General features: G+C 45.0%; 2 protein-coding genes and 1 pseudogene across 3 annotated transcripts; all 3 read right to left on the bottom strand.

Annotated features, from left to right (window-relative positions):
- Nucleotides 1–3,484: 3,484 nt before the first annotated feature.
- LOC311359205 (uncharacterized protein) lies at nucleotides 3,485–15,229 on the bottom strand. Its single transcript, XM_084479187.1, has 14 exons — nucleotides 15,137–15,229; nucleotides 14,894–15,013; nucleotides 14,700–14,819; nucleotides 14,481–14,612; nucleotides 14,237–14,300; nucleotides 13,876–14,050; nucleotides 11,428–13,252; nucleotides 10,367–10,540; nucleotides 8,966–9,139; nucleotides 7,565–7,738; nucleotides 6,604–6,777; nucleotides 5,820–5,993; nucleotides 5,600–5,646; nucleotides 3,485–5,185 (listed from the first exon to the last, which is right to left on the bottom strand). The coding sequence occupies exons 1-14, from the start codon at nucleotides 15,217–15,219 to the stop codon at nucleotides 4,644–4,646; spliced, it is 3,978 nt and encodes a 1,325-aa protein (XP_084335313.1). The 5' UTR covers nucleotides 15,220–15,229; the 3' UTR covers nucleotides 3,485–4,643.
- Nucleotides 15,230–17,156: 1,927 nt separating this feature from the next.
- Nucleotides 17,157–20,473, bottom strand: LOC311360210 (troponin C, skeletal muscle-like). The gene is made up of 6 exons (XM_084480296.1): nucleotides 20,364–20,473; nucleotides 19,315–19,366; nucleotides 19,041–19,184; nucleotides 18,407–18,521; nucleotides 18,166–18,302; nucleotides 17,157–17,728 (listed from the first exon to the last, which is right to left on the bottom strand). Exons 1-6 carry the CDS (start codon nucleotides 20,364–20,366, stop codon nucleotides 17,697–17,699), a joined length of 483 nt encoding a protein of 160 aa, XP_084336422.1. The 5' UTR covers nucleotides 20,367–20,473; the 3' UTR covers nucleotides 17,157–17,696.
- A 2,739-nt stretch (nucleotides 20,474–23,212) lies between these two features.
- On the bottom strand, nucleotides 23,213–26,482 carry LOC311359665 (troponin C, skeletal muscle pseudogene; annotated as a pseudogene). Its single transcript, XR_014684186.1, has 3 exons — nucleotides 26,271–26,482; nucleotides 24,588–24,724; nucleotides 23,213–23,484 (listed from the first exon to the last, which is right to left on the bottom strand). The product of XR_014684186.1 is annotated as a troponin C, skeletal muscle pseudogene (transcript).
- Nucleotides 26,483–26,823: the final 341 nt, after the last annotated feature.

Below are 26,823 nucleotides of genomic sequence, written 5' to 3'. Positions count from 1 at the left end.
GAAGAACTGATTCAATCGCCTACTACAAAGTGTAGTCAGGTAGTTTTATTTAGATTCAATAAACTTGTTTTACACTATGACAGAGAAAAGGAATTGTCAAGAGAAAGAGGTTAAATGTTAACGGAGTCTAATATATAATACCGTTTTACAAAATGTTACAGAAAATTATGATTACATTAAAAAGAGTCTAAAACATTAAATCAACATTAAGGTTTCTATTAAAGAGGTCTACACGCTCCTGTCTTTGCATATCTATTAGAGTCAACAATTGAGTCTATTAGACTGCACGAGCAGTGTTACAATAAACCATACAATAAACCATACAATCAATTATCAATCAACAATACAAATTATCAATTAACAATATAAGTAAGATTAGATATACGGGTAGTAATCCCGTGCTAGATATAAGGGTAGCAATCCCAATAAACCTGAAAAAGAATAAGCTAAAGAGAGGTAATCGCAATACGCAAAAAAGGCCTCCGTAGAGGCTGCCTTACTAAGTAAGTAGAGGGAGAAAGGGAAGGAGGGGAAAAAGCAGTGACCTAGGTGGATTCTAAACACTCATTATATACACAAACCGCCAGCCGGCGCATGCGTAGTTCACAGATATAGATCACAGCGTCCGGCCGCTGACTTCTTCCTGTTCCCAGAGACTTGGAGGACTCCTCTGTCCCCACAGAGTCCTGCTGTTGATCTCTGAGGCTCTCAGGACAAACCAAGATGTCCACCATCCTCTCCTCTCCCTCTCCTCGTGTGTTCCTGGCCTCGGTCATCATGTTGGGTCTGGCAGGAATCGCCTCAGCCATGTTCTGGTCTAAAGTGTTTTCAGAGAGATCTTATCGTCCTACCCCTGGTGACTGTGACTGGTTGGTCGTTCTGTTCATTTTGTATGACAGCATGTCAAAGTTTTAAGAGCATCTTTGATCAAACAGGAAATCTTTAACCACATGTTACTTTCCACTTGTGCTTTTATGGCGCATTTCCACCGGCGGGTACGCTTCGGACCCAGCACACCTCAGCCCAGTAGTGAGGGTGTGGTATATAGCCCAGCTCGTTTCCACCGCCGACCGTACCCTTATGGTAGGGCGGGGTTTAAGACGGATGGCGATAGCCGCAGCAGCTACGTAAGCATCGTGATCTCAAAGCAGCCCGACACAGTGTAGCCTGCTAATAAATCCAAGGAAAGAGAAGATTGTACACAATGAACAAAGCGACAATGTAGGACGTCCAAGAAGGACGGCAAACTTTTTTGCGACATTTTATTCAATAAACAAAACTTTCGCCGATCTGCTCCTTTGGAAACACAGAACTCCCTGCTCTTATTCCAGGATAGCCACTCGTTGTAAATCAAACTTTTGTGCAACATATTTCTTCAATAAACGAAGCTTTCGCCGTTGTCTACAAATACCCATGGACCTATAAAGAAAATGACAGCGGATTAAAACATGGCGCCCATTCATTCCTATGAAAACTGATTATTCTCTATATGTGGTCTTTAAATTACACTCCTCCTGCCATCTGGGCAACAATTATTATTTAACAATTATTATTTATAATATTATTTTAGATTCCTTCCAACTAACTATTTACGAAAAATGCATCAATCATTTATGTAAAAATAAATGGTTACATATCGACTATGGAAGAAAATTTACCTTACATTATTATGCTAACATATACTTTTCATCTGGCCTATATGCTATATAAATATAATTATGGTGAAGAAAAGCTTAAGACAGGTCACCACTCCTCTCCAACTGGGGCCTGGAGTGGTGCCATAAGGTCTGTTGATTAACCTACCTGTGTTTACCCACTGACACCCACTGACCCCCCCCCCCCCCCCCGTTGGACAATCGTGTTCGCCCACCCCGTCGACAATCGCGTCACCCCCCGTCCCCCCGTCAACAATTCAATATGAACCCCCATATAAAAGCCTTGGCCACCCTCTTGCCACCCCTTGAAAAAAAGTCTGGCTCCGCCACTGACCTGAGGTTAGTCTAGGGGCAAGGACAAGCCGGACACCCCATTCTAGTGTCGTAAAACTGTTGCTGCGAATCATTCACAAAAATTCCTGGGAGGCAGGATGCGGGCCAGGAGGGAAACTAGAAAAACAACATATTGTGAAACTAGTTAGACATGGTGTGTGCAGGAGATATCGTAAATAACAACATTCTTGATGGACAGAAAGGGAGATATAAGGAGGGGCCCGTGACCAGCTCTCCAGTTCTTTGTCAAACCAACTCGGCTTTGCTCTTACTTTTTCGCGAGTAAAAATAAAGTATTTTGTCATTCTTGCTCCGGTCTCCTCGAACTCTCTTATTTAAGTTATAGTGTTAAATGTGGTTTATCTACCACATGATCAAGAATAATCGCTTCATTAAAATATGAACAATGGACAGAGAGCTGTGATGTGTAGAAGCTCAGAGAAAAACAACACTTGATAGTTCAACCAGCCTGTAGAGACATGTCACTGATGCAGCTCATTCTTTACAGCAGAACCAACAGGAACATAAACACCATGTTATCACTGAAGAGACTAATAAACATAAGGAATAGACATGAAGTAGAATATGTTTCCTCTTCTCTGTTTCTAGTGAACACCTCCATGTAGAATCCTCCTCCATCCTTTAAAGACATGAACATTTTATTCACTTCACTGTGAACGTATAAATCAGCAGAATCTATACAATGTCAACTGGGGAAACAGAGGATGAGGTGAAGGACGAGCTCTGGTCTGATTCTGCGGTGCGGTGGCCCTGCATGGGCCCTCTCGGCACGCACACCCAGGCAGAGGAGAGGTTCCTCCTCCTCCTCCTTCAGCTCAGCACCAGCGCCTCAGACACAGACCTCTGTGTGCTTCAACACGGAGGCTCAGGGTCCTGTTGGACGGGGAGGTGGTGCATAAACCTGCTTAGCAATTTGTCAAAATGACTGTTGAATAATTGACTTGATTCTTGCTATATACGGTACTGGTTAGACTGTGGATATTTGGGATCGAAACCCAGAATCTTTCAGCATAGAGTCAAGCGGCTGAGGTTGAAATACTTCTATTATTTTTCTTCTGTTTCAAGATTTGTCCTAAATCACAAGTGTCCTTTAACAGTGACTTTAAAGGTACTTAGGACAGAATGAACAGTTATTATATTTGAAGTGCGAGATTATGATTATATTATTCAGACAGGAAGATGTCCATCTTGGTTAGTGAAGGTGTTTAAACGTCATCTTGTACTTGGTCTTGTTCTCTCGTCTCTGGAGAGACGCCAATAGCTGGGGTCCGTTTCCTATTGGGTCGTTTCTAGGATTCTCTCCGTATTCTGTCACTCATCGGGCGTATGAGTCGGATGTGGAAATGCACTTGCTGGTTATCCTGATTAATACTGTTTGTGTAGACGAAGCCTCTGTTGTTGCTTTTCATTTAGTGAACCCCCGACCTTAAAGTGTAAACTGATCCTCTGCTGAACACACAAGAACATTCAGTTGATCCACTGAGTTGTTTATCACCATTATCCTTTATTAACCAGTACAAGATAAAAATAGTCCCTTACATGTACACAATAAACACAAGGACTCAAACAACAGAAGAACATTACTAATCATAAACAGGTGTGCACATATCTATAATAACTGAACATGTTCTGCTGTTGTGTTGTTCCCAACAGAACACAAGGATTCAATATTCAGTTTACTTTAAAGTCATTCACAAGATCAATAGCTTTTCACAGACCGCTTGCATTATGAATATAATATTAAATCAGCTTTAAATCAGATTCCATGTTAGGCTTATCACAATATTGTTTGTTTCCAGCACCATTTTCTCTGCTGCTGTGTGTTGGGGCAGCAGCATCAGAGTTAGCGACACCAACAGACTTAATATATAACATAAAATTATCAAGAAGGCTGGCTCTGTACTTGGTCTCAGGCTGTAGTCTTTTGAGTCCGTGGTGGGGAGGAGAACACTGAATAAACTGCTATCCATCATAGACAATGATCAGCACCCTCTCCATCACACAGTGGTCAGACAGCTACAACTCTGGTCATAATAATAATAATACAGTCTTAAAGCACCTTGTTTTATCTGTTCACTTGCACCGTATATTTATACTTTCTACTTGCACTACAATTATACTGCTTATTTATACATTTTTTATATTACATTTTATATTGCCTCTTTTTTATATATATGTCAAGGTTGTTTCTCCCTATTTGTATTGTTACTGTGTGTAATGCTGCTGCTACACTGCAATTTCCCAGCTTGGGATCAATAAAGTAAATCTATCTATCTATCTATCTATCTATCTATCTATCTATCTATATATATAAACTGCTATCAGGACCTTTAGTATAAAACTGTTAATGCTGGAAAATATATATATCAAATATTGTAGTATGTATTATAAGTATTATAACATGTTTTGATTTACCATCAATCTGTATTTTAAATGCATATGACTTTAGAAATATAGACTTTGTATTAAAATCAACCAAACACAATGTGTGTGTGTGTGTGTGTGTGTATGTGAATGTGCGTGTGTGCATTCACGTGTGTATGTATGTGTGTTTATATACATGTGTGTGTGTGCCTGTATATATGTGTGTTGATACATGTGTGTGTGTGTGTATATGTGTGTGTGTGTGTGTGGCTACAACCGACACAACAACACTGAGGCCCCCACCGACCAAAACCCAAACACAGGGTAGAGGTCCTCCTGGGTGAAGGTGTGGTGGAACGTGGTGATGTGTGTCAGTGTGTCTGAGGACCCTCCTACACCTGGGGACACTCTGTAGAAGGACAGAGTGCCAGCAGGCCGGTCCAGATACACTCCTACTCTGTTAGAGCCAGCTGGGGAGGTTCTAATGTCTAGATCTATATCGTTACCGTTCACGTGGCAAGAGTAACCACCACCACTATCATCACCATCATGACAAACAAGACTCCAGGACTCTACCAATCCAAACCTTTGGATTTCTCTGTGGGCCACTCCTATATCAACACGTCCTTCCCATTCTACCTCCCAGAAACAGCGGTCAGTCAGAGCCTCTCTACACCACACCCAGGAGTTAAATCTCTGTAGGTGATCAGGATCCGACTGGTCCTCTTCAACCAAAATCACCTTTCTGTTGTACTCAGACAGAAAGAGTTGTCTGCGGACTGTGTTTTGGTCCAGTGTGAGTTCACAGGCATCTGATGGGAGAACAAGACATGATTAGCTGCTGAAAAATTCTTCATCATCATCACTAGTACACTAGAACCTTAACATAGAATGACAAAATAATATCGTATGATAGGTACTATAGTGGCGGAGTGTGCCTTGACTTTAGATTGTTTAAGTGAATAGCAAATCCCATGTGTGTGAGTGGCTGTCCCAGTCAAAACATTGAAACATCGAAAACATATAAATTGCATTTACTCCCGCAGTACTAACCTGACATACACATATTATACTGTAAATTGAAATATTCAGCATGATGAGCATATTGCTCATAGTACACATTTGGAACTGTCGTCACCTCCTTCTGTGTGGATGGACTTTCCATATTTCCATATTTCTCTATAGTTAACGTGTGTTGTGACAGAGCAAATGAAAAGGACACTTACACCTCTGTGGAACTGGTTTCAGCCTCCACACTCCACCGTGCTCCACACTGGGGGGGGAACAAAGTGAGAGCAGCATGTTGAAACATTCACCTTCATTATCGGCTGTCTCATCACTTTCTACACAACATGTGAAGCTGCGTTTTCAAACCACAACATCCATTAGCTGGATGAATCCTAGTACGAGACATTGTCCCTGAGAGGTGAGCTGTCCTCTCCATACCTGAGAGTGTCCAGTCTCCAGCGTGGATCATCCAGTGCAGCAGAGAGCAGCGCAGCTCCAGAGTCTCCTGGGTGATTGTAGCTCAGGTCCAGCGCTCTCAGATGGGAGGGGTTGGAGCTCAGAGCTGAGGCCAGAGAAGCACAGCCTTCCTGTGTGACCAGGCAGCAAGACAAGCTACACACACACACACACACACACACACACACACACACACACACACACACACACACACACACACACACACACACACACACACACACACACGAGGCAAGGCATCCTAATGTCACTCTGTCACTTTATCATTTTAGCCATCATATCACTTAATCACCTTTTTGTGTGTACTATGCTGATGCAATTTTGTCACTTTATCACTATATCACTTTAAACAATTGCTTTGCACCATATTTAGTTGTACTTAGTTGTATTTAGTTGTACTTATTTTAACTTATGCAGCAAACTTGTGTATTGTTGTATATTATATATACCTACCATACCTATATATACCTACGCTAATTGTCGTTTTTGTGGCACTGTTGCATTTAGTTACTGTTGTACTTTATTTATCTTTCATATAGTGCTTCTTTATTATATTGTGCTTTGCACTTTGTTGCATTTTGTTACTTGTTTTATTTTCTTGTATTTCTTCTCCACTTTTATATCACAACTGTTGCACAGCCATTTCCCTCTGGATTAATCATTTATTACTTTTCTTGATGTGAATCTGTCAAAAGTCCTCTGATATGGAAGTTGTGGTGTATCTGTTTGCATATTGAGTAAAACTGACCTGAGAGTTTCCAGTGTACAGTGTGGAATCCCCAGTCCAGCAGAGAGCCGCTTCACTCCTGAATCCTGCAGATCATTGAAGCTCAGGTCCAGCTCTCTCAGTCTAGAGGAGTTGGAGCTGAGAACTGAGGCCAGAGCTTCACAGCAACTCTCTGACAGACAACAGCCATTCAGCCTTCAGACAAAATAAACAGAACATGTTAGAAACTTTGATTAAAATAACATACCTCTTTTACTTTCCACATAATGAAGCAATTGTGTTGACATCTTTAATTAGAATGTTTTATTAATTTAACTAATCAATACATTAGATCCTTATTTTTCTTCAATATTGGGTGTAAAATATTGAATATTTGTGAAGTCCTAGTGCTTGGTTGTGACAGCCTATCAGCGTTCACTCCCTGAGTGATCCGCAACATGGAGAAGAAAGTGATTGTTGCTGTTTGCGGACTCTATATCGATATAATATAATATCTACAGTATATATATAATGCATAACATCACGGCCCAAAGCTGTGTGCGCCTCCAGATGATATTATGAATCTGAAATGACTGCTCTGGGTTCTCTGACATCTCTGGTACTTTGCACGATCAAACTTGCGTGAACACGTGCAAATATTTGTGCCACTTTTGGTGGGAAAGCAAAGCTATTGGTCTTGTGATCAGAGAACTACTGAGCACGAGTGCAGTTACAGTGATAACAATAATGATTTGTGTGCATGGATGTGGTAGTTGTGCGCAAAGATATGTTTTACTATTATTATATTCTGTGTTCATGTTTATATTAATAATTTAAAACTTGCAAGCATATGGATGGATTAGAATATCCACCTAAACACCAAGGTGTTACCTTTCCAATGATACCAAAGTCTGGAATGAATGGTCATCACAGGTACTGAGTTATAAGATATAAAATATATGGAGGTTGTGGTGTAACTGTTTGACCATTGAGTAAAACTGACCTGAGAGTTTCCAGTGTACAGTGTGGACTCCCCAGTCCAGCAGAGAGCAGCTTCACTCCTGAATCCTGCAGATCATTCTTACTCAGGTCCAGCTCTCTCAGACTAGAGGAGTTGGAGCTGAGAACTGAGGCCAGACCTTCACAGCATCTCTCTGACAGACGACAGCCATTCAGCCTTCAGACAAAATAAACAGAACATGTTACAAACTTTGATTAAAATAACATAGCCCTTTTACTTTCCACACAATAAAGGAGTTGTGTTGACATCTTTAATTAGAATTTTTTATTAATTTAACTAATCAATACATTAGATCCTTATTTTTTTCGTCAATATTGGGTGTAAAATATTGAATATTTGTGAAGTTCTAGTGCTTGGTCGTGACAGCCTATCACCATTCACTCCCTGAAGTCCAGAGTGATCCGCAACATGGAGAAGAAAGTGATTGTTGCTGTTTGCGGACTCTATATCGATATAATATAATATCTATATATATAATATATAATATCAAGGCCCAAAGCTGTGTGCGCCTCCGGATGATATTATGAATCTGAAACGACTGCTCTGGGTTCTCTGACATCTCTGGTACTTTGCATGATCAAACTCGCGCAAACACGTGCAAATATTCGTGCCACTTTTGGTGGGAACGCAAAGCTATTGGTCTTGTGATCAGAGAACTACTGAGCACGAGTGCAGTTACAGTGATGAACAATAATGATTTGTGTGCATTGATGTGGTAGTTGTACGCAAATATATGTTTTACTATTATTATATTCTCCGTTCATGTTTATATTAATAATTTAAAACTTGCAAGCATATGGATTGATTAGAATATCCACCTAAACACCAAGGTGTTTCCTTTCGAATGATACCAAAGTTTGGAATGAATGGTCATCACTGGTACTGAGTTATAAGATATAAAATATATGGAAGTTGTGGTGTAACTGTTTGCACTGTTGTGGATTTTGGTCCAGGAAAGGCCGCCGAGACAGGGTCGCTTTTAACTCACTTTATTTGGTTAAGGTTATTGGTCTATTATCTATCGTCTATGAAACAAAAGGAGAGGGATAGTACATAACACGCGCGGAGCGTCTCAAAGCTTAGCATTCAGGATACGCCGCCGAGAGATTCTGTCTTCCAAAGGCGGAGTCTGAGTTTATGTATCCCAGGTGTTCTTCTTTGGGTTTCTCACTTCCTCTGTGTGTCCGTTGCTGCCCCTAGTGTAAATGTTTTGTAACTTTGTCAAATGTGTTCAGTGCTGCCCTCAGGCGATTAGGAGGGGAAATTACCTCTAAACTATGCTTGGTGCTACTGGATATGGCTATGTGAGAGTATTACAGTAAAAATGTATCACTAGGGAATATTACAATTAAAAAATGTCACAGCACATTGAGTAAAACTGACCTGAGAGTTTCCAGTGTACAGTGTGGACTCCCCAGTCCAGCAGAGAGCAGCTTCACTCCTGAATCCTGCAGATCATTCTTGCTCAGGTCCAGCTCTCTCAGACTAGAGGAGTTGGAGCTGAGAACTGAGGCCAGACCTTCACAGCATCTCTCTGACAGACGACAGCCATTCAGCCTTCAGACAAAATAAACAGAACATGTTACAAACTTTGATTAAAATAACATAGCCCTTTTACTTTCCACACAATAAAGGAGTTGTGTTGACATCTTTAATTAGAATTTTTTATTAATTTAACTAATCAATACATTAGATCCTTATTTTTTTCGTCAATATTGGGTGTAAAATATTGAATATTTGTGAAGTTCTAGTGCTTGGTCGTGACAGCCTATCACCATTCACTCCCTGAAGTCCAGAGTGATCCGCAACATGGAGAAGAAAGTGATTGTTGCTGTTTGCGGACTCTATATCGATATAATATAATATCTATATATATAATATATAATATCAAGGCCCAAAGCTGTGTGCGCCTCCGGATGATATTATGAATCTGAAACGACTGCTCTGGGTTCTCTGACATCTCTGGTACTTTGCATGATCAAACTCGCGCAAACACGTGCAAATATTCGTGCCACTTTTGGTGGGAACGCAAAGCTATTGGTCTTGTGATCAGAGAACTACTGAGCACGAGTGCAGTTACAGTGATGAACAATAATGATTTGTGTGCATTGATGTGGTAGTTGTACGCAAATATATGTTTTACTATTATTATATTCTCCGTTCATGTTTATATTAATAATTTAAAACTTGCAAGCATATGGATTGATTAGAATATCCACCTAAACACCAAGGTGTTTCCTTTCGAATGATACCAAAGTTTGGAATGAATGGTCATCACTGGTACTGAGTTATAAGATATAAAATATATGGAAGTTGTGGTGTAACTGTTTGCACTGTTGTGGATTTTGGTCCAGGAAAGGCCGCCGAGACAGGGTCGCTTTTAACTCACTTTATTTGGTTAAGGTTATTGGTCTATTATCTATCGTCTATGAAACAAAAGGAGAGGGATAGTACATAACACGCGCGGAGCGTCTCAAAGCTTAGCATTCAGGATACGCCGCCGAGAGATTCTGTCTTCCAAAGGCGGAGTCTGAGTTTATGTATCCCAGGTGTTCTTCTTTGGGTTTCTCACTTCCTCTGTGTGTCCGTTGCTGCCCCTAGTGTAAATGTTTTGTAACTTTGTCAAATGTGTTCAGTGCTGCCCTCAGGCGATTAGGAGGGGAAATTACCTCTAAACTATGCTTGGTGCTACTGGATATGGCTATGTGAGAGTATTACAGTAAAAATGTATCACTAGGGAATATTACAATTAAAAAATGTCACAGCACATTGAGTAAAACTGACCTGAGAGTTTCCAGTGTACAGTGTGGACTCGCCAGTCCAGCAGAGAGCAGCTTCACTCCTGAATCCCGCAGATCATTGCTACTCAGGTCCAGCTCTCTCAGACTAGAGGAGCTGGAGTTGAGAACTGAGGCCAGATCTTCACAGCAACTCTCTGACAGATCACAGCCATTCAGCCTTCACACAAAATAAACAGAACATGTTAGGAACTGTGAATAAAATAATATATAGTCAGTACATTAGATCCTTAAATGTTAGATAAATATTGAAAAGAAAATATTAAATATTGAAAAGATGTGCTTGAAAATTGTTTTGTACATTAATATGACCTTTTATTGTAGTATTATGTAAATTGTGTTGTATGTATATATATATATAGCAACAGAGATGTTTTGTATAGTATCATAAACTTTTTTCTAGTATTATGTATATTGTGTTGTGTGTATTGTAATACATGTTATAAAACGGGTGGCTTAAATCAAGCAATCTGATTGGTTCCTAACTGTTGTATAATGAGCGTATACACACAGCTATGACGCCCATTCAGTTTACAGAGTTCACTATCACTCCGCGCCTAACTTGAACTGTTTTTTATTTATATATAATAGCAATAGCACAGTTTACTGAAGCCTAAAAATATGTTGATTGCTGGAGGGGGTGGAAATGTTGTAAAGCAATAGGCACACGGTGAGTGAACTGCTCGATAGTAGGCTAAATTGCCGGTGAACCAAGCTACCGTATCTAGCCTTCTCTCTGAAGGACGCTACAGCGTGTTGCATAGCAACCGCTGCGCACTTTGCAGGCAGCCAGGAGGGACTACATTTTTGTATTCGTTAAAAAAATGCTTTTCCGACTTTCTCACTTTTTCAAAATTGAGGGTGTCTATGACTTTCATTTCGCCATACTTACGTAACCGTTTTATAAAACCAATAGATCACTTCAGTCAGTGAAATGTTGTCATTATACCACAGTTAAGTCGGGACGAACAACGCCCCTTAACTGTGGTATAATGAGAACATTCCAAAGGCTGTCGTGATCTATTGCTTAATTATTAGTCAACCTACAGAGATGTTTTGGAGGCTTTGACCACTGGCAGCAGCCTCAGAAGACCCGTCTCTGATGCAGAGTATTTCTTCAGGTCAAACACTTCCAGCTCCTCTTCTGATGACAGTAAGATGAAGACTAGAGCTGACCACTGAGCAGGAGACAGAGATGCCATGGAGAGACTTCCTGATGTAAGGGACTGTTGGATCTCCTCCACTAGAGAACGGTCGTTCAGCTCATTCAGACAGTGGAGCAGATTGATGCTTTTCTCTGGAGAGAGATCTCCTTTTATCTTCTCCTTGATGTAACATACTGTTCTCTGATTGGGCAGTCTTCCTGTCAGCCAAAGCAGACGTTGTTTAATCCAAGTGGTCAGTGATTTACTTCCTGTCTGTCCCAGCAGACCTCGTAGGAGATTCTGATTGGTCTCCAGAGAGAGGCCCAGGAGGAAGCGGAGGAACAAGTCCAGGTGTCCGTTCTCGCTCTGTAAGGCCTTGTCCACAGCACTCTGGTAGAGCAAGATCTCATTTTTCCAGGAGGTAGCTGCTCCTTCTGAGAGTAGATTGACACCATTATTGAAGGACAGAAGGACATAAAGGGCAGCCAGAAACTCCTGGATGCTCAGATGGACAAAGCAGAACACCTTGTCCAGTACAAGCCCACGCTCCTCTTTAAAGATCTGGGTGAACACACCTGAGTACACTGAGGCTGCTCTGATGTTGATGCCACACTCTGCCAGGTCTGCCTCATAGAAGATCATGTTGCCTTTCTCCAGCTGGTTAAAAGCCAGTTTTCCCAGAGAAGCAATGATCTCCCTGCTCTCTGATCTCCAGTCTAGATCTGTTTCAGCTCTCCCATGGTATTTCATGTCCCCCTGTATGGACTGAACCCTCAGGAAGTGGCTGTACATCTGAGTCATGGTCTTGGGCATCTCTTTTCCTCTCTGGGAGGGTTGGAAGAAGTCCTCCAGAACTGTTGCAGTGATCCAACAGAAGACTGGGATGTGACACATGATGTGGAGGCTTCGTGATTTCTTGACGTGGGAGATGATTGTGCTGGCCAGTGTCTCATCTCCGAATTTCTTCCGAAAGTACTCCTCCTTCTGTGAGTCGTTGAAGCCTCTCACCTCTGTCACCATGTGAACACACTCAGCAGGGATCTGATTGGCTGCCGCAGGGCGTGTGGTTATCCAGATGCGAGCGGAGGGAAGCAGGTCGCCCCTGATGAGGTTTGTCAGCAGCACGTCCACCGAGGTGGACTTTGTGACATCAGTCCAGATCGGGTTGTTCTGGAAGTCCAGAGGCAGTCGGCACTCATCCAGACCATCCAAGATGAAGACAACTTGGAACCGGTCGTATCTGCAGATTGCTGCTTCTTTGGTTTCAATAAATAAGTGATGAAGAAGTTCCACCAAGCTAAACTCTTTCCCTTTCAGTAAATTCAGCTCTCTGAAAGTCAAGAGAAATGTGAAGTGTATGTCGTGGTTGGTTTTGCCTTCTGCCCAGTCCAGAGTGAACTTGTGTGTTAAGACAGTTTTACCAATGCCGGCCACTCCAGTTGTCATTATTGTCCTGATTGGTTTATCTTGTCCAGGTAAGGGTTTAAATATGTCTTCACATTTGATCGGTGTTTCCTCCTTGGCTAGTTTCCTGGAAGCTGTTTCAATCAGTCTGACCTCATGTTCCTGGTTGACCTCTCCACTGCCTCTCTCTGTGATGAAGAGCTCTGTGTAGAAGTCATTCAGACCTGTTGGCTGTCCAGCTTTAGCGATTCCCTCAAACTCACACCTGAATTTCTCCATCAGATGCGACTTGATTTTATGTTGGCAATAAATAGCATCAGTTCCTAAATAACAAAACACCAGAAGAGATCAGTTAGTGGATGATGACTTAATTGGACACATTTCAAAATTCCTGTTACTTGTGGTCGGAGAGGTTGGTCATGACAAGTACTGCATGTAACAGATTCAAAATGTTCAGGATAATTCTGTTATTTCCCCAGCAATATGATTTGTCTAACGATAATAATAATGTTATAATGATAGTGAATCAGAGGAAAGATTCCCCCACAATAACCATACATATCTGAAACAAACCATTGAACCTGATACCCCCTCAATAACCCTGCATATCTGGATCAAACCATTTAACCTGAAATGTTATACCTGTAATGACAGGTAGTGACCTGAGGAGGTCAGTGTCATAGCCTAGGGCATTGTTCTGTGCCAAGTAGAAGAAGAAGATATACACACGAATGCATTGCATTGTACTGGCAGTGGCTGTTCCGGGAATAAACCGAACACTGAGAACTCACCTGTAGTCGTGTCCAAATATCTATGCCTGTTAGTAGTTAGCTACAGACATTACAATACCCTCACAATAACCCTACATAACTCGAAAATAACAGCATATTATTTTTTTACATAAAAGTTTCCTACTGCTCTGTTTTCAAAATAAGATATATCTTACCGCCCCTTGTGTCGGCCGGTTCCTCCTGGTTCATCTCCATCAGGCAGAGCTTTGTGATGTCTACCACTCCCTCTATGGAGCGCCTCCTCTGCTCCTCCTTCTTACCATCCACCTCCTGCTCCTCCTCCCTCTGGCTCTCTGAGCATTGTGGGTAATCTGGGTAGCCCTCAGCCCTCTGGAACGGAACAAACATTAAGAACTTTTACTCTGAACTAACTGAGGACATCAGAAGCATCTATCCTAGATTCACGTCCCGCTGGTCTAAAGAGGGAAACCTGGAGACTATTAGAACCACAAGATATGCATTTTAATGTTCCTGTAGAGGAATTCCTGTCAAATGTCATGTTGGATATTTTCACACCTTGATCAGCTCTGTTTGGTACTGTTTGGTCTCACTGGTAACCTTGTACCTATCCTGGTGTTGTCTGTGGAAAACACACACACACACACACACACACACACACACACACACGCGCGCACACACACACACACACACACACACACACACACAGGATCTATTTGCCCTGACAAAGCCTGGTAAACATCAGTATCAGTAGAGGTAGATAACAACCAACTGGTCTGTTTTCATCGTCTGTTCCTCCTACCTCTTCTTTCTGGATTTTTTTTTTCTTCTTCTTTGACTGTCTTTAAATTCAGGAGGTATATCCATAGAGCGGTCACTCTTCATGGAGACACAGCTGGGTCCAGGGGAGTCTGCTCTCTCCTGCTGGACTCTTCTAGAAAATCAAGAACCAGGATTTATGGACGTTTGATCGATTATTAGATTGGAGATAGATTTCATTTTTTATTTTTTAAATCCTCACCTCTTCTCAATAGACTGATTTCCATCTTTAAAGGTTGTTCCAGGTTGATCCATAGACCAGTCACTCTTCAAGGAGACACAGCTGGGTCCAGGGGAGTCTGCTCTCTCCTGCTGGACTCTTCTAGAAAAACAAGAACCAGGATTTATGGACGTTTGATAGATGCTGAATTTTTATAATCTCTGATAAATCCTCACCTCTTCTCAATAGACTGATTTCCATCTTTAAAGGTTGTTCCAGGTTGATCCATAGAGCGGTCACTCTTCATGGAGACACAGCTGGGTCCAGGGGAGTCTGCTCTCTGCTGCTGCTCTGGGCTTCAACACAACACACACACACACACACACACACACAGCTGTTACTCAGACTAATGATGGAATCTAGATATATCACTGCTGAGCTCATAATGGACGACACAGACAGAGAGATCCTCTTCTTACTTCTTAGCTTTGCTCTGGCGGCCATGTTCCCCAGACAGAGTGGTCTTAGAGGTAGGACCCCCCTCCTCTCCCTCCTCATCCATAGCAGACTGGAGACCTGGACACAGACACAACCTCATATTTTTTCTCTGGACAGTCAGTGATTGTTTATTCTCTGCTTTCATAAGAGCTCATTATCTCTGTCTCTGTTAACTTTGGACGAGAGGCAGGGTGGACTTTGCTAGACACACATAGACCCTCTCATTCTCAAAGAGGGAGAAGATTTGGAGATGAGGTTTCTAAGAACTATTTAATAACTATTCAGCATTCAACACAGAATGTCTCTTAGGGCTTCAAATGAATCAAGATTAAGTTTACGGTGCGGATATCATACCTACTGATCGCTGTGCGGGTTAAACCACTTTGAAGGCATGTCCATATATGGACTTCCTCATGTCGTATGACATCACAACCAGATCTTTGATGCAGGCCCACAGAGAACAAGACCAAGTACAAGATGACGTTTAAACACCTTCACTAACCAAGATGGACATCTTCCTGTCTGAATAATATAATCATAATACCGCACTTCAAATATAATAACTGTTCATTCGGTCCTAAGTACCTTTCAAGTCACATAAGGACACGTGATTTAGGACTAATCCTAAATCAGAAGAAAAAGAAATAGAAGTATTTTAACCTCAACCGCTTGACTCTAAGCTGAAAGATTCTGGGTTTGTTCCCAAATGTCCACAGTTTAACCAGTACCGTATACAGCAAGAATCAGGTCAATTATTCAACAGAAATTTTTGACAAATTGCTAAGCATCCATACATTTACTAACATTTTTAACGTGTTTTTACAGAAACTAACCGTCAACCTATGGATAAGATTCAAAGTTATGCATATTCATGATATATCACAGAGTTAAGTACAGTACCTTAGCCTTCTTCTGTGTGAACTGAACTAACGGACCAGCTCCCCTCCCAGTTCAGACTCCTCCCAGACTTACTTCTTATAGGCTGCAGGGGCGGAGCGGAGCGGGGGGGGGTTAGGGCTTTTGGGTCTGAAGCCCCGAATCTCACTTCAAAAACCCTGGATCATTTTTAAGTTACGACAACCCTGACACCATGTTCCCTATACATTACATTAAGCCTCATTACTGGGCAAATTGTCAAACAACAAAAACCTTAATTTCCCTCAGACTATTTCAACACGCCGCAACAAGAAAAGTAGAATTCCGCCAACAGACAGATTCATATACATTCTAAACTCTAAATTCTTAAAAGTGTTCTAAACATTGACGTCTCTCGGCAGTCTTGTTCAAGTAGCCTCAGGGTGTGTAACAAACATTACCATGGACTTTAGACATTTCTTCACTAAACCAACATCCAGTGATACCATAGCAGCCCCTGCCAATGATCTGTCACATGTTTCAGGTAAGTGAAATGACCTTGATTTAGCACGGCGCGCTTTGATGTTTAGTGCTAGCCATAGCTGCTAGCCTGCTAGCCGGGAGCAGTAGTGCTAGAAGCTAGTCAGTGCTAAATAGCCTGCGTTGGCTAGCTAGGCTGCTATGATAATTCCTCCCCTCACACAAAATAGATAATCTTTCTAGATTACCAGCGTTGTTTTAAAATGTCAGAAATCTGTTTTCTGATTCTGATTCTGTCTCAGCCTATATTGTACAGTGTTGTGTTTTACCAAATGTTACCTTAAATTAAAACGTTGAGGTCCACACTGTGGAGTCCACAGAATGTCATCAAGAGGTAAAAAATATCCATGCTAGCCGAGTGTGATTAGCCGCTACAAGCCGTTTTGAAAATCTGCCACAACGTTTGTTAGTCAGTCCTACTACTACAGGGTAGGCTGGTAGGCACGCCCACTCGTGATGTCAGAAGAGGCAGATTTTTCCAAACGACTTGCAACGGCTAATCACACTCACACCTGGTGGTACGGTATGTCAACTTTAAATGATTCTTATGGACCCATGCTGTTGCGGCGGAGGGGGGGGGGGGGGGTCAGACAACGTGGAACCAAAGAAGAAACAAAGAGTTTATTGAAGTTCCTCTCACTACAAACGTATACAGACCACAAGTACGTCAGACCACTACAAGTGAGCATGTGTGAATTCATTTATTATCTTCCGGTCATGCAAATGACTCTTTTGTGTTGGTTGTGTGTTTGGTACAGTAGTGTGTTGGGTGTTGTTGGTCTACCCAGCGGGCAACAGCTGCGGGACATCTATAGATCACAAGAGTTGGAGGGGGGGGGGGGGGGGGGGGGGGGGGAACTTCCTGTGGCCCTGCAGCGTCGACAGGACCACCGCGGCCAATCATAAGCGAGCCCCCCCCCCCCACGGGCAGGCACCCCCTGGCGGTCTGTTGAGGGCGTCTGCGTCTGTGCAGAGGAACCGAGCCGTATAAATAAACCAGATGGACGGGGGGGGGTGGGGGGGGTTGGGGTGGAGAACCAGAGAGGCTCAGCGGAGGGTGGAGGAGAGGAGGGGGGGGGGGGGGGGTGGAGGACCGGCGGTCCAGCAGAGGGTGGAGGGGAGGAGGAGGAATGTCCACAAGTCCTTTTACTGCACGTTCTCCATCATCTTGAGGAATTCTGGAGACGGGAGACGAGAGGACGGGATGAGTCTCAGACGGATCGGAAAATAAGACAATTAAAGTTTTGCTACTTGATGCACATCTCGTGTGTGTATATTGTGTATACATGAATATATTTATCCCCGTTTTGTGTTAATATTGTGTATATATATATATATCACCCAAGTGGGTGCTACACATTGGTGGCGGTTAGTGAGGTCCCCCCTTCACTGTAAAGCGTCTTTGAGTGTCTAGAAAAGCGCTATATAAATTAAATCAATTAATTATTAATTATATACATAATAATAAAGTATAAAGTATATACTGTATTCTCTATCCTTAATTTCCGTTATTTACTTCGTGTGTGGAACACGATATGTAATAACTAGTTCTCTCCCCGTCATGACGCTAGAGTCTCGTCACGTCTCGTCTCGTCACGTCACGTCACGCCCGTACCGTCGTAGTCCAGCATGCCGTCGGCGTTCTTGTCTCCGTCCTTGAGCAGCTCGTCGATCTCGTCCTCCGAGATGGGCTCCCCGGTGCTACGGATGATGAGCGCGAACTCCTCCCGGTCGATGTAGCCGTCGGCGTTCCTGCGGGACAAACAAAGCGCCACGGTGAGACCCCGTGGGGGGGGAAGTGGAGCCGAAACGACGAAACGCGACGTGAACCGGAGGGGAGGAGGACACACACGTACTTGTCGAACACGCGGAAGCACTCTGCCAACTCGTCCTCGCTCTTGCCGGCCTGGTCCTCCTTTAGGAGCCTCACCATCATCACCAGGAACTCCTCGAAGTCGATGGTTCCGCTGCCTGCAGTGGGGGTCAGGCCGGAGCCATTAGTGAGGGGCCGGGGGATTATTTTTTTCTGCATTTCTGGACGAGCAATCTCATTATCTATAATTAAATACATACAAAGGGTCTACTCTACTGTATTTAAATACTTTTATTGAAATGGTATATCTTGTGTGTGTGTGTGTGTGTGTGTGTGTGTGTGCGTGTGTGTGTGTGTGTGTGTGTGTGTTTAATGTAAACGTCAACATCAACCCCTGAATAAAGAGTTATATAGCGCCGATTTATATATTTCAAAAATTATAATAAAAAAATAAAAAATGCAAATAATTACTGAGCTCCGGACCTCATAGCGATTACTACGGCCATGGTCAAGTTACGCTCATCATCATCATCATCACATCCACCGCGCGCTAAGAGCAGCGCGCTGCGTCTGTCTGTGCGTAATCGTGAACCATTACGCACGGGGCTCCGTCTTAACGATCGCGGTTGTTCTACACGTGCTGATGTGTGTTTATGTTCACACTCGTGACGACGCACCATCCTCATCGACCTCCTCGATGATCTCGTCCAGCTCCTCTCGGGTCGGGTTCTGACCCAACATCCTCATCACCTGACCCAACTCCTTGGTGCTGATATCACCGCCACCGTCTGTGTCGAACATGTTGAAGGCCGCCTGGAACTCTGGGGGAAAGAAACCGAACAAAGAAAAACGATGATCACACAGAAAACCGAAAGAAAGGTTTTACGCGCTTTGTGTGGAATATGACAGCCTGGTGGGTTTTCGTGAAGAGCCGCGAGACTTCGGACTCACCGGCAAGCATCTCATCGCTCAGGTATCCGCGGGCCTCCTGTTGCGCGTCAGTCTGGGGGAAACAAAGAAACGCGCTTTAAACTTGTGCAGGGCGATCTGTTAATAACCAACACTCATCCCTATTATCGTTGTTCTTTTTCCTTTGAATGCGCCTCAAATGCGCTCATTCGTGGCCAGAAACGATCACATATTATCCCATTCACATTCCTGTCACCATGCAGGAGTTATCGCGGGATTATCTTTGGCATGCCTGGAAACTCGCTTAAAGTGAGGTTTTCAATGGGGGCACTTATGTGTGTTCATATGTGTATTGGTTTAGTTTTGAGGGTTTAGCACTAATTGGGCCTCATGGGGTGGGGGGGGGGGGGGGGAGAGAGAGAGAGACGGGGGGTAATCAACCCGGCTATTTCCGTCTCGCGCTGTATATGGCGATATGGACACACGACCCCACGGAATGCGTCCCCTAAGCAGAAAGCGCTCCTGCGCTAACGTTGCTGAACTATACCCCCCAACTCCCCGCCCCCCCCAGTCAGCCTATACTCCCCCCCCCCCCTCCCTCCCTCCCAGTCAGCCGAAACCCTCCCCAGCACATTCCCTCATCAGACTCTCCTTTAGAGGTGATTCCGTTTTAGTTTTAGTGTCCATTAATAGCAGCTTTGTCGATGTTATTAATTATATCTTGCCGGTTTTCACTTACAGTTTCCCCAACAGAATCGCGCTGAACAGATGTCATGCATGTGTTGCAATTACTTTTTTGATTTATTTCTGGATTATTTACAAATAACAATAAAACGTTCAGTCTGAAATGTTTTGGAATTTGGAAACGAAACGCAGCAGATCCATTGGTTAGGCAGGCCCGCGCATTGATCGGATTGAACTCTTAATAGGCTATCAAAAGTATTATTAATCTAAAGTCAGCAATCTGTAGTCAATGCGCTAAACTGACATAGGACTTCACATATAACGTAACGTGCGTCAATATCGGTGCTCAGTGCTCGCATTCGGAACCATTCATTCATATGTTCATGACGCAAATCGGTTGCTCTTACCATGTTTATGGATTAGTGTTCCCCCAAATATCCACAGAAAAAAAAGGCAAAAGGAGTGGTCAATCCGCGTGCACCCCAACAGAGAGACTAGACGTGAAGTCAGAGTTCACACACACTTTAAACGGGCCCCGCAGGCCACGCCCCCCAGGCACCCGCGGCTCTCCAGAATTAGAATCTTGAACTTTTAGGGGTTCTGCAGACCCGACCAATCCGGAGCCTTATTGTTGAGCACCTACCCTTGCCCTGAGCACGTGAACACGCAATAATGTAAACATTTGGTCATTCACGGATTTTGAAAATGAAAGTCCATTATATTCGCACAGCTCTAAATCAGTTAGTCCGAAGGGGGCTTTACAGGCCGTGTATTTATGAACACAGCCCCTAACCCTGGCCCCCCCCAGGGGGCCGAGGTAAAACTCCCTTAATGATGAAGGTACGAGCCTTCAGAAGGAACGCTGAGGAACCCAACTTCCAGGGACGGTTAGGAGTGCAATGGGGGCCATAATTGACTACTTACATAATGGGGTACAAAGTATATTCGTATATATGGGAGACTATTGTTTCACATAAATGAGTGTTATTAGTGTTACTTATTTCTACAGTTTGAACTACAAGTCCCAACCACTAGCACACACACACACACACACACACACACACACACACCATCTAACCAACGCAGTCTCACTGCTTTCCCCCGGGCGTCAGATATCGCCGTGGAGGGATTACAACCCTCCAGCGTCGAATGAAGACGCACAAGGAGCCCCCTTTCGCGTCAGCAGTTGACGCCGAAAACCCCTGGCGTCCGTTTTTTTGGCGAGCTCAGAGTGAGAATGTGTGTGTGTGTGTGTGTGTGTGTGTGTGTGTGTGGGTTGTAGTGCTCAGATCTGTGAGGGTGCAGCGTTGACGTTGGTTTAACGTTGGTGTGTTGTGGACGTTGGAAAGGGCTTTCCTACGTGAGGGAGGGACGACGTCTTGTAGCGACGGCCCGCCGCTTCTCCTCTCGGTGAAACTCAAGACCTCGGAGACCCTCCCTCTCCTCTGGGCTGAGCCCTGAATAGAAGACCCTGGGGGCAGGGGACGCACTGGCCCCCAGCCCCGGGGCCCCACCTAGGGCCCTGCAACACACCCCACCTTATAAGGTGGCTGGCTCCTCCAGGAAGGGGGAGAGAGGGAGAGAGAGAGAGAGAGAGGGAGGGAGGGAGAGAGAGAGAGAGGGAGAGAGAGAGAGAGAGAAGGAAGGAGAGAGAGAGAGAGAGATAGAGAGAGGGAGGGAGGGAGGGAGAGAGGGAGAGGGAGGGAGAGAGAAGGAGGGAAATAGAGAGGGAGGGAGGGAGGGAGAGAGAGAGAGAGAGAGAGAGAGAGGGAGCGGGAGAGAGAAGGAGGGAAATAGAGAGGGAGGGAGGGGGAGAGATAGAGAAGGAGAGAGAGGGAGAGGGTTAAAGGGAGAGAGAGGAAGATAAAGTGGGAGAGAGGGGGAGAGATGGGGAGAGAGGGAGGGAGGGATAAAGAGAGAGGGAGAGATAAAGAGAGAGAGAGAAAGTGAGAGGGAGGGAGAGAAAGGGGGAGGGGGAGAGAAAAAGAGAGAGAGAGAGAGGTGGGAGGAGTTGTGATGTGTGTAACGTGAGGGCTGATAGAGGGTCTGGGAGATGCTCCTCAGCCAGTGGAATCATCAGACCTCCCATAGCTCTCTCCAGCTCACCGGACTGGGAGACCACCACCACCAGCAGACCCCATGGAGAGACTGGGGCTGTGACCTCACTGATCTGGAGGGTTTGTGGGGGTGTGATGAGGGTGGGTGGGGAGGGGGGGGGGGGGGGGGGGTCTCTGGAGCTGATGGAGTCAGGGGGGAGGCAGGGGGGAGGCAGGGAAGGAGTCACTCGTACAGAGAGGTTCACTAGTGGGGAGTAGAGTAGGAGAGTTTAGGACAGTAGAGTAGGAGAGTAGAGTAGGAGAGTTTAGGACAGTAGAGTAGGAGAGTTTAGGACAGTAGAGTAGGAGAGTTTAGGACAGTAGAGTAGGAGAGTTTAGGACAGTAGAGTAGGACAGTAGAGTAGGAGAGTAGACGCAGACCCCAAACCTAATAACTAATTTCTAACGACCAAGAAACCAACAACCTAGCAAACAAACGACCTAGCAACCAACAGCTACTACCTTGCGACCAACCAGCTAACGCAGCGAGAAACTAACAACAACAACAACTACTACTACTACTACTACTACTACTACTATCAGGACTCCTACTAACGACCAAACTACCAACGCGATGTAGAGCCTGGCACCGAGCAGTGAGGTGGAGCAGCAAGTGACGTAGGAGACGGAGCAATAAGAGGGAGGGCTGAACCAGTGGAAGGAGTAAAGCTGGTTTATTTAGAACGCAACAGACATGGGAGGGAGGGAGGGAGGGAGAGGGAGGCAGTGGGAGGGCTGGGGCAAAGTTAGGGTGGTTGGAAGTGGTGGTGGGAGAAGGGTGTTGGTGCTGGTGAGGGGCGGTGGTGGTGCTGGTGAGGGGTGGTGGTGAGGGGTGGTGGTGGTGTGGGTGAGGGGGTGAGGGGTGTGGGTGTGGGTGCGGGGCTGTGGCGGGCGGTGGTGGTGAGGTGGTGGTGGGTGGGTGGGTGGGTGGTGTGGGTGCGGGGCTGTGGTGGTGTGGGTGAGGTGGTGGTGGGTGGGTGTGGGTGGGGGGTGTGGGTGCGGGGCTGTGGCGGGCGGTGTAGCATTTCATTTCTCAAGGAGCAGCTGCGTGGCTGCAGACAGCTGAGGGTGGGGGGGCGTGTGGGAGGGGGGGGGGAATCATCTTAAAATGGTTTGGAGGGGTATTAATAGAGGCCCCCGGTGTCCGTGGCCCCCCCCCCCCCCCCCCCTGGGGGGGCGTGGGTGGGTGGGGTTGGGGTGGGGGGAGGTCTTGATGGTGTGACTTGGGCTTCAGCACTTCCTCTCTTCTGGGGGTGAAGCGGTGAATATTCACGGGGGGTGGAGTCGGGCGGAGGAGGAGTGTCCTCTGGGGTCCGTCAGCGGGCGTGGTCGCACGGGCGTGGTCGTGGTGGTGGTCGCACGGGCGGAGGAGAGCTCCGTCGCTCGCCCCTTCTCTAACGCTCCTGGACGTTCTCCATCATCCTCAGGAACTCTGGAGACCGAAAGACAGACAGACAGACAGACAGTCAGTCAGTCAGTCAGTCAGTCAGTCAGACAGACAGACAGACAGACAGACAGACAGACAGACAGACAGACAGACAGACAGTCAGTCAGTCAGACAGACAGACAGACAGACAGACAGACAGACAGACAGTCAGTCAGTCAGTCAGTCAGTCAGACAGACAGACAGACAGACAGACAGACAGACAGACAGACAGTCAGTCAGTCAGTCAGTCAGACAGACAGGTTTTGTGGAGTAAATATATGTGTTCTATACCAATACAGCTCTTTGAAACTCAAATCTCAGTCAAGAGTATAACAACCACATCATAAACACAAGACATACAAGTAACGGGTTAAATATATAAGTTAAAATCCTACAATTTAAGCCTCCATTATTTTAGTTTGGACCTACCATAAAACATGATTTAACATAACCACACACAGCACATCACCAAACAACTTGCAACTGATGCCTACTGGCCAAAAAATTGCATTTACACATTTATTTTATAATTCACTTTAATTAGGAGCTCTACTAACTATTTGAGGGAGCATCAGAGGAGATAAAAGAAACGTATGGTTGTTGTTGTTATAGCACCCCCTCTAGGGCAGTCGCTGTCATGGCACTCAGACTCAGACAGCGCCCCCTAGTGAGATGACAACGCTACAGTCAGACACGCACAGATCTTGCGGACATTTTCTAAAATTACACAAAATATAGACAATATAGACAACTTAGCATCCTTGACTTTGTATCTTATAAACTTTCTGCTCCTCTCTCCTCTCCTCTCTGCTCTCTCTCTCCTCTCTGCTCTCTCTCTCCTCTCCTCTCTCCTCCTCCTCCTCTCTCTGCTCCTCTCCTCTCCTCTCCTCTCTGCTCCTCTCCTCTCTGCTCCTCTCCTCCTCCTCTCCCCTCTCTCCTCCCCTCTCTCCTCCCCTCTCTCCTCTCCTCTCCTCTCTCTCCTCCCCTCTCTCTCCTCCTCTCTCTCCTCCCCTCTCCTCTCTCTCCTCCCCTCCCCTCTCTCTCCTCCCCTCTCTCTCCTCCTCCTCCCCTCTCTGCTCCCCACTCAAGGCCCCCCCCCCTCATCTCACCGTCAAAGTCCAGCCGTCCGTCCTTGTTGGCGTCCGAGTCGGCCATCATCTCGTCGATGTCCTCCTCGGCCAGGGGCTCCCCGGTCTGGTGGATGATGTCGCCGAACTCCTCGCGGTCGATGAAGCCGTCACCGTTTCTGCGCACACGGAGACACACGGGGGAATCACAGAGGGAGGGGGGGGGGGACGTCACAGCCCCACACAGTGCTCTGAAACACACTGCGTGGGTAGTATAGCTGTACTACACGGTAAACGATGAAGGAAAATGGATGGATGAATGAGTGAATGACTAGAATGAACATACCTTCAACGTGAACTACCTTTCACAATTTTCTTCCGGGGGGGGGGGGGGGGGGCCATGCCCCGGACCCCCTAGCGTTGCTAGGTTACCAACTCACAGCACCACTGCTACAAAAAATCTAGCGGAAACACTGAAGTAAGTTTAGTTATTTATTTTATATTAGGGGCCCCCAAATAGTATCTCGCATAGGGCCCCCAAACAGCTAGAACGGCCCTGTCTCCAGTATATCTCTTACCAATTCTAAAAGAGTTAATGAAGTAACAAATCAGTTAAGTGAACCCTGATAAAAAGGTCAGAACTCCAGTATACAATGAGTATGAGCTCAATAAACCCATGCTGCTCAGTAAGCCCTTAATATCGGTATCTTCGATGATGCCTGCGCTAGGTTTAAAGAGAAGTTCCCCCGAGGGCCACTAGAGGGCGATGAGGGGACCGGGGACAAAATAATGGTGATCACTTAATTATAACACTATTGTTCACTCACAATCCCTTTGTATTTTGATGAATTAGCATTAGCAAAGCGTTAGCAGCATGCTAGGCAGCATGTAGTTCAGCCAACAGTACGCTGCTTAGCATGATGCTAATGCTTTGTTAATGTTTTTTTGTTTTTAATGCTTTGCCCTTTAACTGACTGCTGACTAGCATTAGCAGCATGCTAAGCAGCATGCTGTTCAGGGCTGCTGATGCTAATAAGCAGCCCTGGACTGCATGCTGCTTAGCATGCTGCTAAACGCTTTGTCAATGCTTTGTCAATGCTTTGTCAATGCTTTGTCAATGCTTTGTCAATGCTTTGTCAATGTTTTTTAATGCTTTGTCAATGCTTTGTCAATGTTTTGTCAATGCTTTGTCAATGTTTTGTCAATGCTTTGTCAATGCTTTGTCAATGCTTTGCCAATGCTTTGTCAATGCTTTGTCAATGCTTTGCCAATGCTTTGTCAATGCTTTGCCAATGCTTTGTTAATGCTTTGTCAATGCTTTGTCAATGCTTTGCCAATGCTTTGTTAATGCTTTGTCAATGCTTTGTTAATGCTTTGTCAATGCTTTGTCAATGCTTTGTCAATGCTTTGCCAATGCTTTGTCAATGCTTTGTTAATGCTTTGCCAATGCTTTGTCAATGCTTTGTCAATGCTTTGTCAATGCTTTGTCAATGTTTTGTCAATGCTTTGTCAATGCTTTGTCAATGCTTTGCCAATGCTTTGCCAATGGTTTGTCAATGCTTTGTTAATGCTTTGCCAATGCTTTGTCAATGCTTTGTCAATGCTTTGTCAATGCTTTTGCCAATGCTTTGTCAATGCTTTGTCAATGCTTTGTCAATGCTTTGCCCCTTAACCCACTGCGGACTAGCACCAGCAGCCCTGAACCGTCGGTCTCAGGCGTCCTACTTGTCAAAGATGCGGAAGATCTCGGAGAGTTCCTCCTCGCTCTTCCCCGCCTGGTCCTCCTTCAGCTGCTGCACCATCATGACCAGGAACTCCTCGAAGTCGATGTCCCGCTGCCTGCGGAGGTCCACACACAACACACAACGTAGAACATAGAACGTAGAACGTAGAGCGTAGCCGGTCCACAGCGAGGAGGGAAACCCCACTTGTGACATCACGAGTGGGACTCGCTGTTATGAGAGGGGCCCTTTAAGGCCGGACGGCTTCAAAACATCGTCTTATTTAAATTAGATGAGGAGGCATTGAGACTTTACTGCATGCCGCGCACTCACGCGTCCTTGCACTTAAAAACATAGTACTAGTAGAGCGTTGTGTAGCAGCTAGACCGAGCTGTCTTTCTTGTATACGTGGACGGGGTTAACCTAACAATCGTGAGCGCTTGGCAGCACCTGTTCTATGAACATCCTTACTGTATAGACATCCTTACTGTTACTGTATATTGTCGTGTTCTTGTGTAAGTCGCTTTGGACACGAGCGTCTGCTAAACGCCCTGAAT

The sequence above is a fragment of the Micromesistius poutassou genome, assembly GCF_964030765.1.
Source record: "Micromesistius poutassou genome assembly, chromosome: 15".
Classification (NCBI taxonomy): Eukaryota; Metazoa; Chordata; class Actinopteri; order Gadiformes; family Gadidae; genus Micromesistius; species Micromesistius poutassou.
The sequence above is the reverse complement of the archived record's forward strand: the minus strand, read 5'-3'. Positions and strand labels throughout refer to the sequence as shown.